At 52.9% G+C, this 13,245-nt stretch overlaps 3 protein-coding genes across 3 annotated transcripts; 1 reads left to right on the forward strand and 2 right to left on the reverse strand.

The window, feature by feature from the left end:
- Positions 1 to 2,493: 2,493 nt before the first annotated feature.
- Positions 2,494 to 7,396, reverse strand: SMAC4_00715 (uncharacterized protein). Its single transcript, XM_003349779.2, has 9 exons — positions 6,075 to 7,396; positions 5,978 to 6,017; positions 5,501 to 5,924; positions 5,249 to 5,424; positions 5,032 to 5,180; positions 4,372 to 4,966; positions 3,896 to 4,309; positions 3,305 to 3,829; positions 2,494 to 3,237 (listed from the first exon to the last, which is right to left on the reverse strand). The coding sequence occupies exons 1-9, from the start codon at positions 7,202 to 7,204 to the stop codon at positions 2,746 to 2,748; spliced, it is 3,945 nt and encodes a 1,314-aa protein (XP_003349827.1). The 5' UTR covers positions 7,205 to 7,396; the 3' UTR covers positions 2,494 to 2,745.
- A 234-nt stretch (positions 7,397 to 7,630) lies between these two features.
- SMAC4_00714 (uncharacterized protein) lies at positions 7,631 to 9,625 on the reverse strand. The gene is made up of 3 exons (XM_066089479.1): positions 8,931 to 9,625; positions 8,667 to 8,871; positions 7,631 to 8,590 (listed from the first exon to the last, which is right to left on the reverse strand). The coding sequence occupies exons 1-3, from the start codon at positions 9,427 to 9,429 to the stop codon at positions 8,128 to 8,130; spliced, it is 1,167 nt and encodes a 388-aa protein (XP_065947735.1). The 5' UTR covers positions 9,430 to 9,625; the 3' UTR covers positions 7,631 to 8,127.
- Positions 9,626 to 11,562: 1,937 nt separating this feature from the next.
- On the forward strand, positions 11,563 to 13,151 carry SMAC4_00713 (uncharacterized protein; the record flags this gene model as incomplete). The annotated part of the gene is made up of 1 exon (XM_003349777.2): positions 11,563 to 13,151. Exon 1 carries the CDS (start codon positions 11,652 to 11,654, stop codon positions 13,149 to 13,151), a length of 1,500 nt encoding a protein of 499 aa, XP_003349825.2. The 5' UTR covers positions 11,563 to 11,651.
- Positions 13,152 to 13,245: the final 94 nt, after the last annotated feature.

Genomic DNA, 13,245 nt, shown 5'->3' on the forward strand with positions numbered 1-13,245 from the left:
GGTCGGTCGCTTGCGACGTCACTCGAGGGGTAGCCTGTCGGTCGCGATGCAACGTCGAGGTTGATTATCTGGGGGGTTGCCTTGTCGGTCGCGATGCAACGTCGAGAAGGTGAAGGTATCGCTGATGCGATTAAGGATTGACGAAGATTGCGTCAAGAGGGCTCATAACCTGTGAACAGGGTGAACAACCACGAACGAATCAATAATGATGTATTATGTAGAGTTCAGACTGTGTAGTCTGGAGGTCTAAAAGTAGGGCAAGGGAGGTCCCTGTGCGGTGGGGCCATGGCCAGAGGGAGCCATGGCTGGCCGCACGTGACACGGGACACCTCCAACATGAAGTCTCCCGAGTCCATCTTATACCTATAGCTATAGTCAGTTGGACTTGACCAAGGCATCTGTAGACTTGGTTGGCAACTCCGACTGGCAAGTCTGGCCATAGAGAAGTCGTGGACCAGTGAGACCTAGCCTTGACTGCTCACAGGACCGGGCCGGCGTCAAGGCGTTTAGGAATTCGTTGCGACTCGCCAGCTCCTTTTGATGCCGCTCATTAAGGCCCCTGTGCTGTTGTTCTGCTGTGAGCCATTGCCGTAATGGCAGTCCGGGCTCCGGGGACCACCTGTAGAGTGTTGCTTGGTTGTTCAGGCTGGAGGACAGGTACGGTATGCCTCCCTCGCTGAGGTTGCGGCGGCTTTGCTCAGGGGCAGGTGGTTAGATCGGAGTGAAACGAACTACCTCTTGATGATTCGAACCCTACCCCGTCCGATATCCCCATATATCCCACTTCGACAAGAACACTTCCCTCTTTCCCACTCAAACTTCACCTCGGGTATCCAAGGGGCTTTGTCACTTCCTCGAAACATTGGGCTAGATTGGGGGTACTGTTCGACTTGAGGTTTTACTGCCGTTCGTCTTTCTTAAAGAAGCTACCCCAAGGCCCAAGGACGAAATATGAGGTGGGAGACTTTATTTTGACTTGGCCTGCCATGTCCTATTGACTCGTCGTCTCCTCAAGCGTCAGGCGAGTACAGTCCCCATAGGGCATTGATGTACCGCACCATTGGTTGTTCGTCAACGTAGGATGTTCAGGCAGGTTCTCCGTCCTTATATGCGTGCAGTCCATACATCAATGTGGTTTCGAGAATCAGGAATAATCCACGAGCAGTCTGTGGGCCGTGATCTGGTGTCGATATCGTGATCTTTTTGTGTGAAATTCGGTAACCGTCGTGGTGGGCCATTGTCTTTGAACTCGAGAATGGCGGTCTCTGTTATAGCCCTAGATTCTTGGGTGTGAGCTGGGAGGTTGGTCTGTTTTGCCACCAAAGTGTAGGTATTGTTGGGTGTTGCCCCGGGTTCTGGTGTTCGCGGATCAAAGTCAACGGCGCACCTGTACAGGTAACTCTACCACGCTGTCCCCTGCTACTTTAACCCCAATGCTGTATTGTCTCCCATAATGCCATGGTGGTCCCACTCAAGGCTTTGGCCAGGCTACAGCTAACGCATGCCTTTGCCCAGGCTACAGCTAACGCCTTTGACCAGGCTGGCGGCGAGGCACCTCCGGTAAGCAGCTGCTGTTCAGCAGCGCGAGGAGAGCGGCGACGGTGAGGAGGGGACACCGCGACTTTGGCCAACATGAACAGAGGTCCGGCGGAGACCTACTTCAGTTATGGGACTCCTTGTCCAGTCGACATAGGATCAGTGGGCCGGGCTACAGCATACGACCAAAGCTCTTGTGTTCCAAGGCAGAACTCATAGCTGGGTTGTACCCACCAATCCGGTCCCTTGATTTGGGGTGCGGCCAATGTTAAGGTGTCTGATATAGCCGGGAGGTTGGGCAGGCTGGACGGGACCTGTGCCGAGGCTCCCGACTGGAGGGCACCGGGCTGCAGCGCCGCGTGTCCGGCACAATGGGTGATGCCAGCTACTGGGTTGGAGCCGGTGTGCCTGTGCCGATGTATATGAAGGGTGGTGCATTATATTGGCCTGGTATTTGCCAGGATGAGAAGATATAGGAGGCGGGCGGATAAACCTAACCAGAGACGTTCAGTGATGGAATTAATGATGTTAAAAGTTGGAGCGTGTGTCGCGGTTGGATCGTTACTACATGTGTTATCTGGCTGGTCAGGTACGGTGATGGCCTTCGCCATCGTTCACGGTGTTGCGCCAGGATGTGATGTGATGTGATGCCCTTAGCAGGCGCAAATATCAATGATGCTTCTGTACCGGCTGTGTTCCATTCTTGGATGAGCCGGTGACGCCCCTTCATCAGGCACTGAGATCTGGAACGAGGGAAGGAGATGGGTCTGAGATGCGTGTACTGAGCCTCTCTTTATATTTGCCCAAAACATGTCTCTGGATTCGTCAAACCACAGTTGATTGGCAGCTTGGGTAACCGTGAGATCAACTGTCACACTGTGAACTGTGGCTAGCTTTTGTGTGTCTTGATGGACCAAAGACACAAGTTTGACCTAAAAGGGTCGTTTTTGTTTGGATCGCCGTGGCATTCAGACCCCATCGTTTTGGAGACACCAGTTCTCGTCGTTAGGTTACCCCCAGCAGCGGGCAAGCTCCAATGGGGTAGCACTTCAAAAGCAAGCAACATCAGCAGCCTCCCAGCGAGCTCAAATCTTCATCATCTTGTATTTGACTACCGCTACGTCAGACCATTTCCTTTTTCTCTTTGGCCAGCGGATAGGTAAAACAACTCACACTACCACTCCCTAGTTTCCTCGTTCTATCTTCCATTCAATAAGGCAGGCCCCATTTCTCTCTCTCATACGGAGTGTACGAGGACCTCCGCCGAAGGTTCTCGGACCGTCTCGGCATCCCATACTCACTCTCCGATCCGTAGTTATCCTTACCTGGGCCGCTCCCCAAACCCATATGAGCTCGTTTCTCCATTCGCCATTTTTCACCAACAGACAAAGAAGGTAGCTCGCCCTGGAAGCTTGCGCCCGGCAGAGCCGACATGCCATGTCCACTGAACCTGGATACCCAACGGAAGACTGCTCCAAGATCGCCGGTGAAGAGAAATCCGAGGAAGAGAACGGCTGCGGTGACTGGAATTGCAACGGCCCAATAAGCCCATTGCCCAACTTCCATGTCGCGGATGTCACTGGTGTTCATGCCAAAGATGCTCGAGACGGCCGAGAGAGGCAGGAAGATAATGGTGACTACCGTGAAGGCGTATATGAGGCGTTCTTGCCGATCCTTCTTGACGTCCACTTTGTTACGATTCTGGGAGACAACTTGTTAGTATCTTGACTGGACACATAACCTGAAACGAGAAGGAAGAAGAACATACCATGACCCTCAAGTGATTGGAGTGAAGCTCGTACTCCTCAAATTCCCGCTCGCGTTGGTCAAGTTGCAGGATACACTCGTTGAGGAACAGTTGACGGAAGCCGCCCGGATCTCGTGCAGAGAGCTGCTTCGATTCATCTGCCATGGAGCCAGAGACATCTTCCACGTAGAAAGGTGGAGGCTCGGGGTAATGTCCATAGCCCTGCTTGCCATAGCCGTGTGCCGACTTCAATCGCCCTTGATCGTAGCCATGATCGTACTGCCTATGCATATTTGGCACCATCCCTGGAGCATTTCGCGGGGCTCCTGAGTAGTATCCCGCGTTTGGTGGTACTGGTATGACTCCCACCCGGGAACGGGCCGACGCTGGCATTTTGTAAGCAGACTGTTGGCTATATCTTTCCAAACGCTCGAAGATGTCACGTTGCGACCTGAGGGTACTCTGTACTACAGAGAGCTCTTGATCAAGTAGGTCGAGTCGCTGTTCGTGTGATCGGTCGGATTGCTTGCCGGTGATATCCGCTTCCTGTTCATTGTAGTGGTTAGTATCAGCCATCACTTTCGCAAGGACACCAAATATTTCTGGACTTACAATGGCACTCAAGTACGCAGAGTATGTCTGGCTGATGTTCGGTAACCCAGGAGTAACGTCCGTGAGAAGCTTCATACTCATCAATGAGACCAGCTCTTGGGGAAGAATGATGGACTTCTCAAAAAGGGGCTTCTTAGCCATGTCTTTAACAATGGCATTGAGACCCTGGCTTATAAGAGGCTTAGCATGAAAATCCAGGAAGCTTGATGCTCTCTCCGGATCCGATGACATGTACGAGAGTCCTAGAAGAAGATGGAGCCAGCCATCAATGAGTTGGTCAGGTACGTGGATCTGAACACGATCCGCATGTTGCGCATGCACAAATGTCTCCGTGAAGTAGAGTATCATGCCTGCAAGCTCCTTGAGCACAGCTCGTAATTGGTATCGATCATCGGCCACGCCCTCATCATTCTGCTACGGTAACCATCAGCATATCGCTTGTTGAATATTAGGCGCAATGTCAGCTTAGAACACACCTTGACTTGATTATCCACAGCACCCCAAAACTTGGATGCCATGGGAGTTTCGGTTGTGACAGGAAGGAAGAACCTGAAGATCATGTCGGCCAAGTTGAATATGTCGGCCCTTATTTCGTAATCCTGGGGGTTGGATGAGCGTATCCTCTTTTCAGGGTGGACTATTTCAAGCTCCTCCTTTTGAAGCATATGATAGATCGAGAGGCGGTTCGAAGTTGGGCAGCGCTTGTATGCACGTTGGTCACTGACACTCGTCTCGTGCAACAGGATTGTTTCTATCTCATTAAGACGCTCGTCGAGTTTGGCTTCGTCAATGCTTTTCTCGGTGGACAGCGGGACGTCATCGAGGCATGTGAAAAGTGCAAAAGAGGAAGTGGGGTGTTGCTCAGAGGCTTTTGGGGAACTGGGTGTTGTTGTTGACTTTGGCGTAGGGGGTCGTAGGTCTTTGGTCCTCCTTGCCTTATCATCCACGGTTTCTTTCTTGGAGCTAGTCGCTTTGCTGTTTTTGGGTTCATCTGTTTCCGTCGCCTCAGTCTGCTGGGATTGCGGCTCGATTGGCACGAGTCTCCCAGGTGTCGGAAGCTTAGGCGTCGGCCTGTGATTGCCGAGTTAGTGGTAGTTTCAGCATCGTCATCGAGCACAGAGGCCAGGTATACGCACCCAAGCTCAAGATCAAAGGAAATTGTATGCGAGTGCTTCTGACTTGCTGAAGCCCAGATTTTCGGCCAGTCCTCCGGGCTGACGAGACGCTTGTTACGGTAGAAGCAGAGGGGCAGATGCCAGAACTCCCAGAAATGGGAAACGAAGTCCTACGAAGCAGCGGTTAGCGAGCAGGAAAACGTAAGGAGGCTCATCCATGTGTAAACACAACACTCACAAACCAAGTCATGCAATCCTTTACCGCCAAAGTCCACATAACATTGCCCCCGAATCGGATCCAGAACTTTTGCTGGGATTGCTCCTCGGAAAGACTGCTCACGGCTTTGACCAACTTCGTAATGGAGTTGCCACGTAGCACATCCTCTGACATTCTGCCGTACGTGATAACAAATGCTGGAGAACACCTGTCAGCAAGGACCCTATGACCGGCGCAACACCTACTGCGCAAATTGGAAGTGAGAAGCCGTACTGTTGTTTATGATGATGCACCAAAGCTGCGAAATGTGAAAGCAGAGACCTGGGCCAGCCTTGGCAACTTGTCGTACTGCTTGTTGCATGTCGCGTTCTTTGGCAGCCCGAGAGAATTGGGCCTGGAGTAAGGTTTGGATTGGAAACATTGATGAGTTTTCGGTACCAGACAGGAGGCCAGAGTATGGCTCGAGGCTGAAGTATGGCAGGCAAAGCCAGGTCACGCCCCGGGTAGTACGCGTTTTTCCACCAACACCGCTATCGTGGGGTAAAGCGTAATCGAAACAGCCCGGTTCCATGTGCTGTACAGGCTTGCCGCTCAAGGTCTGAATCAACTTGACAGATGACTGTTTGAGACGAAAGAGGATATCGTTGACAGCCTTCCGTTCAGTGCCGGTCAGGACGGAGAGGCGTGCGATCTGGTTCTGATCCTTTTTGTTAGCTGAAAGTTGTGACTCTCCGTCCAGTGGGCGCTCACCGAAAGGTCCTCCAAGGACATTGAGGGTCGAGTGAGATGCCTATCCGCAATGGTCAGCCACCTAAGTTTGTTACCTCGCATGAAGCAGATACCTTACATCCAACGATACAGTGGCTGAAGATGCCGTAGCTGGGCTGGGTTTGCAGCCATCAGCAAGTCAGCTGAGTGGTGGCCTTCGGCAGCCGTGTATCCTTCGCCAGTATACGACGAAGCAAGAATGTGGGCTACTTCTGGATTCTGATCGTCCTTTGGTAATGGTTGGCTCGGTGTTACATCCACATCCTCGCTCTGCTCCCCGTCTGCTGAGCCTCCAATCGATGCCGCTCTTGCTGCCCGGAAAGACGCAGCGAAGGAGTAAGCAGAAGACCCAGACTCTTCCGTGACTAGGGCCGGCGTAGTCCGGAATTTTGAAGACCCATAACTCCTGACAGTCGAGGCTCCCCTGATAGACCTGTAGGCACCATCTACGGTGGAATTGGATCGTGACTCGTCGCTCCCATCCTGATCCGAGTCATCGTGTTCCTCATGTTGTGACAAGGTCTTGGCAGTATCCGCAAGTTGTCGTTGTATCTTTTGTAACTTCTGTATCTTTTGTTTCATTTGTTCCCGCGATAGGGGCACCGGCGAGTACTCATCGATATCATCGAGGACACCGTCATCGCTGTCCTTCTCGAACTTGACGGTCTTGTGCCGACGCTTCTGGTTGTGTCCGGTGGGAGAAGAGGCAGGTGTTGGGGATGCTGAGCGTCTAAGGTTTCTCCTGACAGGCTGATAGGCGGGACGAGAGAAGGTATCTCCAGGTCCGTAGAAGCCGCCTGGAGGGGTTGCCCAGGTGTCGTAGGGAGCAACCAAGGGTACGGGTGATGGACCCTGCTGAGCTGATTGGATGTCCTCGTTGTATGGCTCAAAATGGGCATGTTGAGCTGCCCGTCCTGGGCCGTGAGGGCCGGATACTGGAGGATAGGCGGCTGTTGATTGAGGAACGGGATAGTGCGGGACCGAATAAGGCATCATATAAGGGTTGTATCCGGATGATGGAGGGTAGGTGGGCTGAGGTGGTTCCCGGGGCCACGACGGCGCCCGTGCTGGTTGGGATGAATCATCTTGTTGTTGATACGGCTGCTCTGGAAAGGTGTGACTGCGGCGAGGAGGTATGGAAAATTTCGGTGGATCTTCATCGCGAGGAGCTGGAGCTGGAGCTGGAGCTGGTGAAGGTGGTTGCGACATGTTGGTGGTGCGGCCGCGTGCAGAACAATGACATTGTGCTGCAGCAAGACCCCTTGACGGATTGGAGTATGAAGGCCGTTGCGCGCACCGAGGGTAGTGTAGATATGTCAAGTATCAAAGATCGGATGGCGTTGGAATCTGAAATCTCAGCTGAACCTTCAGATGAAGCGGATGACATGAGCTGAAAAGGCCACACCGTTGTTAAGTCGCGACGACGGTTGAGGACGCAGGCTGTGTTACCCAAAATCTTCGACCACCCTCACCATCCCATTCAAGCTAGTGCTGCGCCAAGCAAACGATGCAGCATCCGCGATCCCAGCCAATGAGTCTGTCGTACTTCCTCCAAAGGATCAACTGGTATGCTTTCCCAACCACCCAGAAAACCGCGTGATGAAAATGAGATGTTGAACATAGTGACAGGAGGTTCAACGATCAATTAGACGAAGTTCGCCGACTTGGGTTGGATGTTGCGGTCCCACCAAGTGGAAGCACCCGGCCGATGGAGCGTTGTTGGCGGCTTTTACGCGAGGCCTGAGTTGCGCCAGGAAATTGGCTTATCAAGCCTGGACAAGAAATGGCAACATCTAAATCAACTCTTCAACCAAACGCGCTCACGGTCAATTAACAGCGAACCTGAAAACTTGATAAAAACAATGGGAGTTGGCTTCTAGCTCCTCTAGGCAATTTGGGAAGCTTTTGGGGCGAATGCAAGACGACCTGTAGAGTGCAACTTTTGAGTGTCTCGAGTGATGGCAACTGCCATTCCAAATTCCTGTTCCCAGTGTGCGACTGGCGTCCCTGCAACACCAGGTCCGGCGCAACAACATAAGGTATCACCATCTGCTCAGTGACCAAAGAGCATTATCGCTAATATGGACCAAACTCCCAATCGACCCAAGTGACTTTACACCCCGACCGAACACCTAAGCATCAAACGGCTTCCTCCCATAAACAGTAGTCAAAGGAAAGTAAGTATGGAAACTCCCATCCATCACCGCCTTTCTCACATCGGCCAGAAACAACTCAATCTGCGTCGGCGTCAACCCGATAGCCTGGAACGGCCTGCTGCACAATCCCTTCAAGCCATCCATAACTGCCGTTCGCCAAAACAGACCGCAAAGTCGAAGCTTCTTATCCGCCGGCCAAAGCCCAAGGGGCAGCTTCTTGGTGATCTCGGTGACATCCTCGAACCCAGCCTCTCGCATCTCCTGAGAAGCCTTTTGGATGGCGCTGATGTCGGCACCCATGGCTTTGAGACCGGCTTCGAGGTACTTGAGATAGTCACGGACGGCGTATGGAGTGTCGGGTGTGGTAGTGTGATCATCGCAACGTGGATAGCTGGCATCGATTTCTTGAACTTCGAAGTAACCGCCTGGCTTGAGGTGTCTAAGGACAGGTCGAGTTAGCGAGATGTTGCGCCAAGAGAAGAAGAGAGAAGAAGTGAGGGATGGTGAAAACTTACCGCAAAACACGTTCCATGAGTGACTTCCTATCCTTGAGAGTATGTAGTGCGAAGCGCAGGTGGATGTAATCGTACTTGTTCTCCGGGTCCACCCATTCGTCTTCGATGTCGTCGACGAAGAAGCGCACGTTTTCTGGGACGAAGCTGGGCTGGATGGGTGACAGGTCGACGCCTGTTATGACTGCATCGGGGTACTCTTCGGCCACTGTCAAATTGGTGTTAGCAACGAGATTTTGGTGCCCTGGTTCATGGTGAAGCACTTACACTGCATGGGCCAGATCCCAGTACCAGTTCCCAAGTCAAGGACCTGGCCACCATCTTCCAATGCCTCCTCGACGGGAGCCAAGAAGGATTGCCCGTCACAGAGCATCATGGACATGGTATGCTTGACCTCCTCACGTCTCTGCTCGTTCTCGTCGTTGGGATACGCATATTTTCCTGCATGATAGGCGTGGTAGCGTAAGCCATCCTCGTAGACATGGCCTCGGATCGAGTCGGTGATGGAGCTGCAGCAATCGCTCTCGTCCGAGTCATTGAACTCAAATGGGCAATCGTCATATTCAAAATCTTCCTGGCAGTTTTCGGATGGATCTTCCGGGTATGAGGGTGAGCTTATGCGTCCGGCCTGTGCTCCTGAGCTGCCCCATCCCGCGGCTGTCCAGAAATCGTTTTCTGGTGTTGAGTGTGGGATCATATGGTGAGACGCTGCCGGTGCTGAGCAGGAGTAAAGATGTATTGACGAGTTATAGTTTCCGAAATCCATGTTTGTTAGAAGTGATAAGCAAATATCTAAAAGGCTTTGTGGTTGAATGATGAGGAGAGAGGGATCAGTGGCACCGATGGGACGAGAGGGACTCAGATATTATAGACATCCTGATCCATGTAGAGGAGGTAGCCAGCGGGAGATCCCCCAACCCAACGATTTCGAAAGCCTTGGGCCTCGTCGGATCCGAACATGGTGCAATGTTTGTTGAGACGCAAATAAAGGTCGAGACAGCGAGCGACCGAGCAAGGGACAGAAGATCGCAATGATAAATTTGGTGACTACCCTGTAGTTACATGGTTTCATGATTGGGCAATCTTGACTAGTGTCTACCCCATACCAAACCCTCGGGTCGGGAGCCAGGGGCAAGCGACTGCAGGTACAGGCAACATTGTGAACAGGAAGCTGGCGACGACGCCGGAAAGTCTCCCGTAGCTTTTGAGTTTCGACAGCTTACACCGGATAACTGGGCCGGAAGATGATGCCTTGGTCCCCGGGAAAATGAAAAGGCACATCTGCGAATTCCATGTGACGAGCGGTTTTCCCGCGTTTCCTCCGAGATCCACATGTGTTCAACGGCTTAACAAACTGGATCGAGGCCATGGGGATCCCGCAACAAAGCAGTTCACTGTATCAGCAGTCGCGTTCTTTCGGGGTTGCAAATCGGTCTGGTCCATCTTCAAGATCGCAAACTGTATGTGCAGTGCTCGTGACCAGATGTGGCTGTCTATGGGTATCTCTTGAGGTTCTCCTCATTGGACTGACTTCACTCATGACTTGGGATTGGAAGGGGATTTCCGGTGTGGTTGGAAGTGTTTACTAAACAAGCCCACTGCTTAACATGTACCTAGCGAGAGATTGGAGGAGGTCAAACAGACTGGAACGGAAAGGCTGCGATGATGGCCATCGTGCTTTGGCAACAGGTGAAGGATTTGACCGCCAGGATGAAGGATGAATTGATGTCCAGGGACTGAGTGTGATGAGACAACAGAGAACGAGAAGGAGATTCGAATGCTTCACATTGATGAGCATGTCATACGATCAGTCGACGAGCTGCTTGACGTCGCGACGAAGCGAGCTCCAAGAGAGCAACATCGAAGGCCGGAAGAGGAAGGTGTGTTGGGTGAGTTGAAGCGAAGAAATGGAATTTAAGATTTGGAATTCGTCACTGGGAAAAGTCTCCGCTCTGTGACTCCGGGGCATCCGTTCGTGGCCCGTAGCGCTTTCCCGACAGCGTGGGCCGCTGGGATTAGGTAACTTGACGAGTGGATCAAGGCCCTGGAGGAATGGATTTCAGTGGAGTTTTGACCCAACGAACGCTGGAGCCCGATGTCAGGAACCGCCCAGGCAACCCCCGGCCGACCTTACCTCTTTTTCCACTTTTCATCTTCGGGTCCGGGGCCTCCGATCACATTCCGGTCGCCCCGGTCCCGACTTCGAATCATCAGCTCGTTTCTTGGCGCCAAAATGATCAGTCGTTTCTCAAGATCTCGCTCAAACTTCAACCACTTTAACAGTTCGTCCTTTCTCTACACGGTCAGCCCTGCACTCTGCTCTATCTTTAGCTGGGGGGCGCTCGATGATCCCCTCGTTCCTCAAGGCACATGACAACACCGAAGCTTTACATGACCTTACTATCGACTCTCTTCCGAATAGGGTCACCGAACAAATAAAGTGTTTGTGCGGACTTTCTCACGACTTCCTCTAGAAAACCTGTCTTTTTGCGCGATAGCGTTCGGGGTACGCATACCGCTCGATTTGGAGCTCCAAGTGGAGCCTGGGGAGCTATTTCCAGCTCCAAGTTTGTATCTAAGAATCAACCCGTAAGCGAGCCAACGACATGATCTTTGAAGACGACAAATCCACAGGAATCTCAATGTCGACATGACTTTTGTTCGTAACGATAATGATCGACAGGAAAGGAGCGGACCGCGGGTGGAGTGTGGGTGACGGGAAGGCCCAAAAGCCCCCATCGTTTGGTGGAGATAAGCGCTACGGGATGAACTCCGTGGGGTTGATAGGCCCATCATAGGGGTCCAGTGTTCAGCTTGGTACGTCAGCTGTCTCACGACATGGAGTTTCTCTTCAGCTTGGAAGAGTTGGCATGCGACTGACGGGAATGGTAACTTGCAGAAAAACATAGGCAATAAGACTGCCTCTTCTTTTCAACAAGAGAAATTCTCCAATACCAGTTACCTTATCGTCCAAGAAATTATCCAACAATGGACGAACGCGCCAAGATCCGAGTCACTCTTCCTCGAGAGAACCCAACCTCCAGCTACTGGCAAGATCCTCTCGATGACATTGCCGACCAGCGTACCACCAAGGACCTCCCAGACCGTGCCGACATCGTCATTATCGGAAGCGGCATTACCGGCGCTGCGATAGCATGGAACCTCCTGAAAGATGTCAAACCTGGGGAAACGGGGCCCAGAAACATAGTCATGCTTGAAGCCCGCCAGGCCTGCTCCGGCGCAACCGGTCGCAACGGTGGACACACCAAAGCCGCCTCCTACCGCTCCTTTCTCGAGCACGCCTCACTCCTCGGCACTCCTGCCGCCGTACAAATCGCCCGACTCGAGTACGACAACATCCAAGCCGTCCACGCCTTTGCTAAAGAGCACAACATACCTTGCGACTCCAACCCCTGCCACACCATCGACATTATCTACTCTGAAACCCAATGGACCGCCGCCCACGAAGCCGTCTCCGCCATGAAGGCCGCTTTCCCCACTGGGGATCCAGTAGCAGAATACACCTTCCACTCCCCCGCCGAGGTCCAGTCCAAATTCCACTGCGCCCTCGACGCCGGCACCGTAGCTGCATGTGGCCAAACACAAACGTTGTATGGAGGCGTCTCCTACCCAGCCGGCAGCATCTCCTCGTACGCCTTCACCACCGGCCTCCTCAAGCTCTGCCTATCCCGCGGCCTAAACCTGCAAACCAACACGCCTGCCACCTCGCTGATGAAAAACCGAGACGAGCGCACCTGGACCGTCCAAACCCCTCGCGGCAACATCTGGACCAGGGACATCATCCTCGCCACGAACGGGTACACGGCCGCCATCGCGCCCACTTTTCAGGGTGTCATCGTCCCCCTGCGTGGACAGGTCACGGCACAAAGGCCCGGAAGCAAGATTCCCGAGAAGGGGTGTCTGCCGACTACGTACAGCTTTATTTACGATAAGGGGTACGAGTACATGATTCCGCGACCAAAGGGTAGTCGAAACGAGGGCGACTTGGTTATTGGCGGTGGGCTGGTGAAGGCTAAGGAGGACGGATTAGAGGAGTATGGGACTACGGATGATACCACGGTCAATGAGGAGATCAGTCGTTACTTGGCGGACACGCTGACGAGGTACTTTGGTGGTGGTGACGGAAAGGGGAACTGGGGAGAGGATCACCCAGATGGAAGAGTAAGAAATGAGTGGACGGGGATCATGGGGTATACACCTGATGGGTTCCCCATGGTCGGAGCGGTACCGGGGGATAACGGGTTCTGGATGAGTTGTAGTTTCCAGGGGCATGGCATGGTGTTGTGCTGGATGTGCGCGAAGGCGTTGGTGGAGATGATGGAGGGGAGGGATAACGAGGAGTTGAAGGGGTGGTTCCCAGAGGTGTTTAGGGTTGGGTTTGAGAGAATGAGGAAGAAGTTCCTGGGTAGGTTGCATACGAGCGTTGCGGTGCCACCGGGGCCGCCGGTTGGAGGGGAGTCTAGGTAAAAGGCATGAGATGGGTTGACCGCATATGATGGAGATTTTGGATTTTATGATCATGAACAGACAGGTTGCCGTTCAGGAAGCTATGCGCACACAA

The sequence above is a fragment of the Sordaria macrospora genome, chromosome 7 (genome assembly GCF_033870435.1).
Source record: "Sordaria macrospora chromosome 7, complete sequence".
Lineage (NCBI taxonomy): Eukaryota > Fungi > Ascomycota > Sordariomycetes > Sordariales > Sordariaceae > Sordaria > Sordaria macrospora.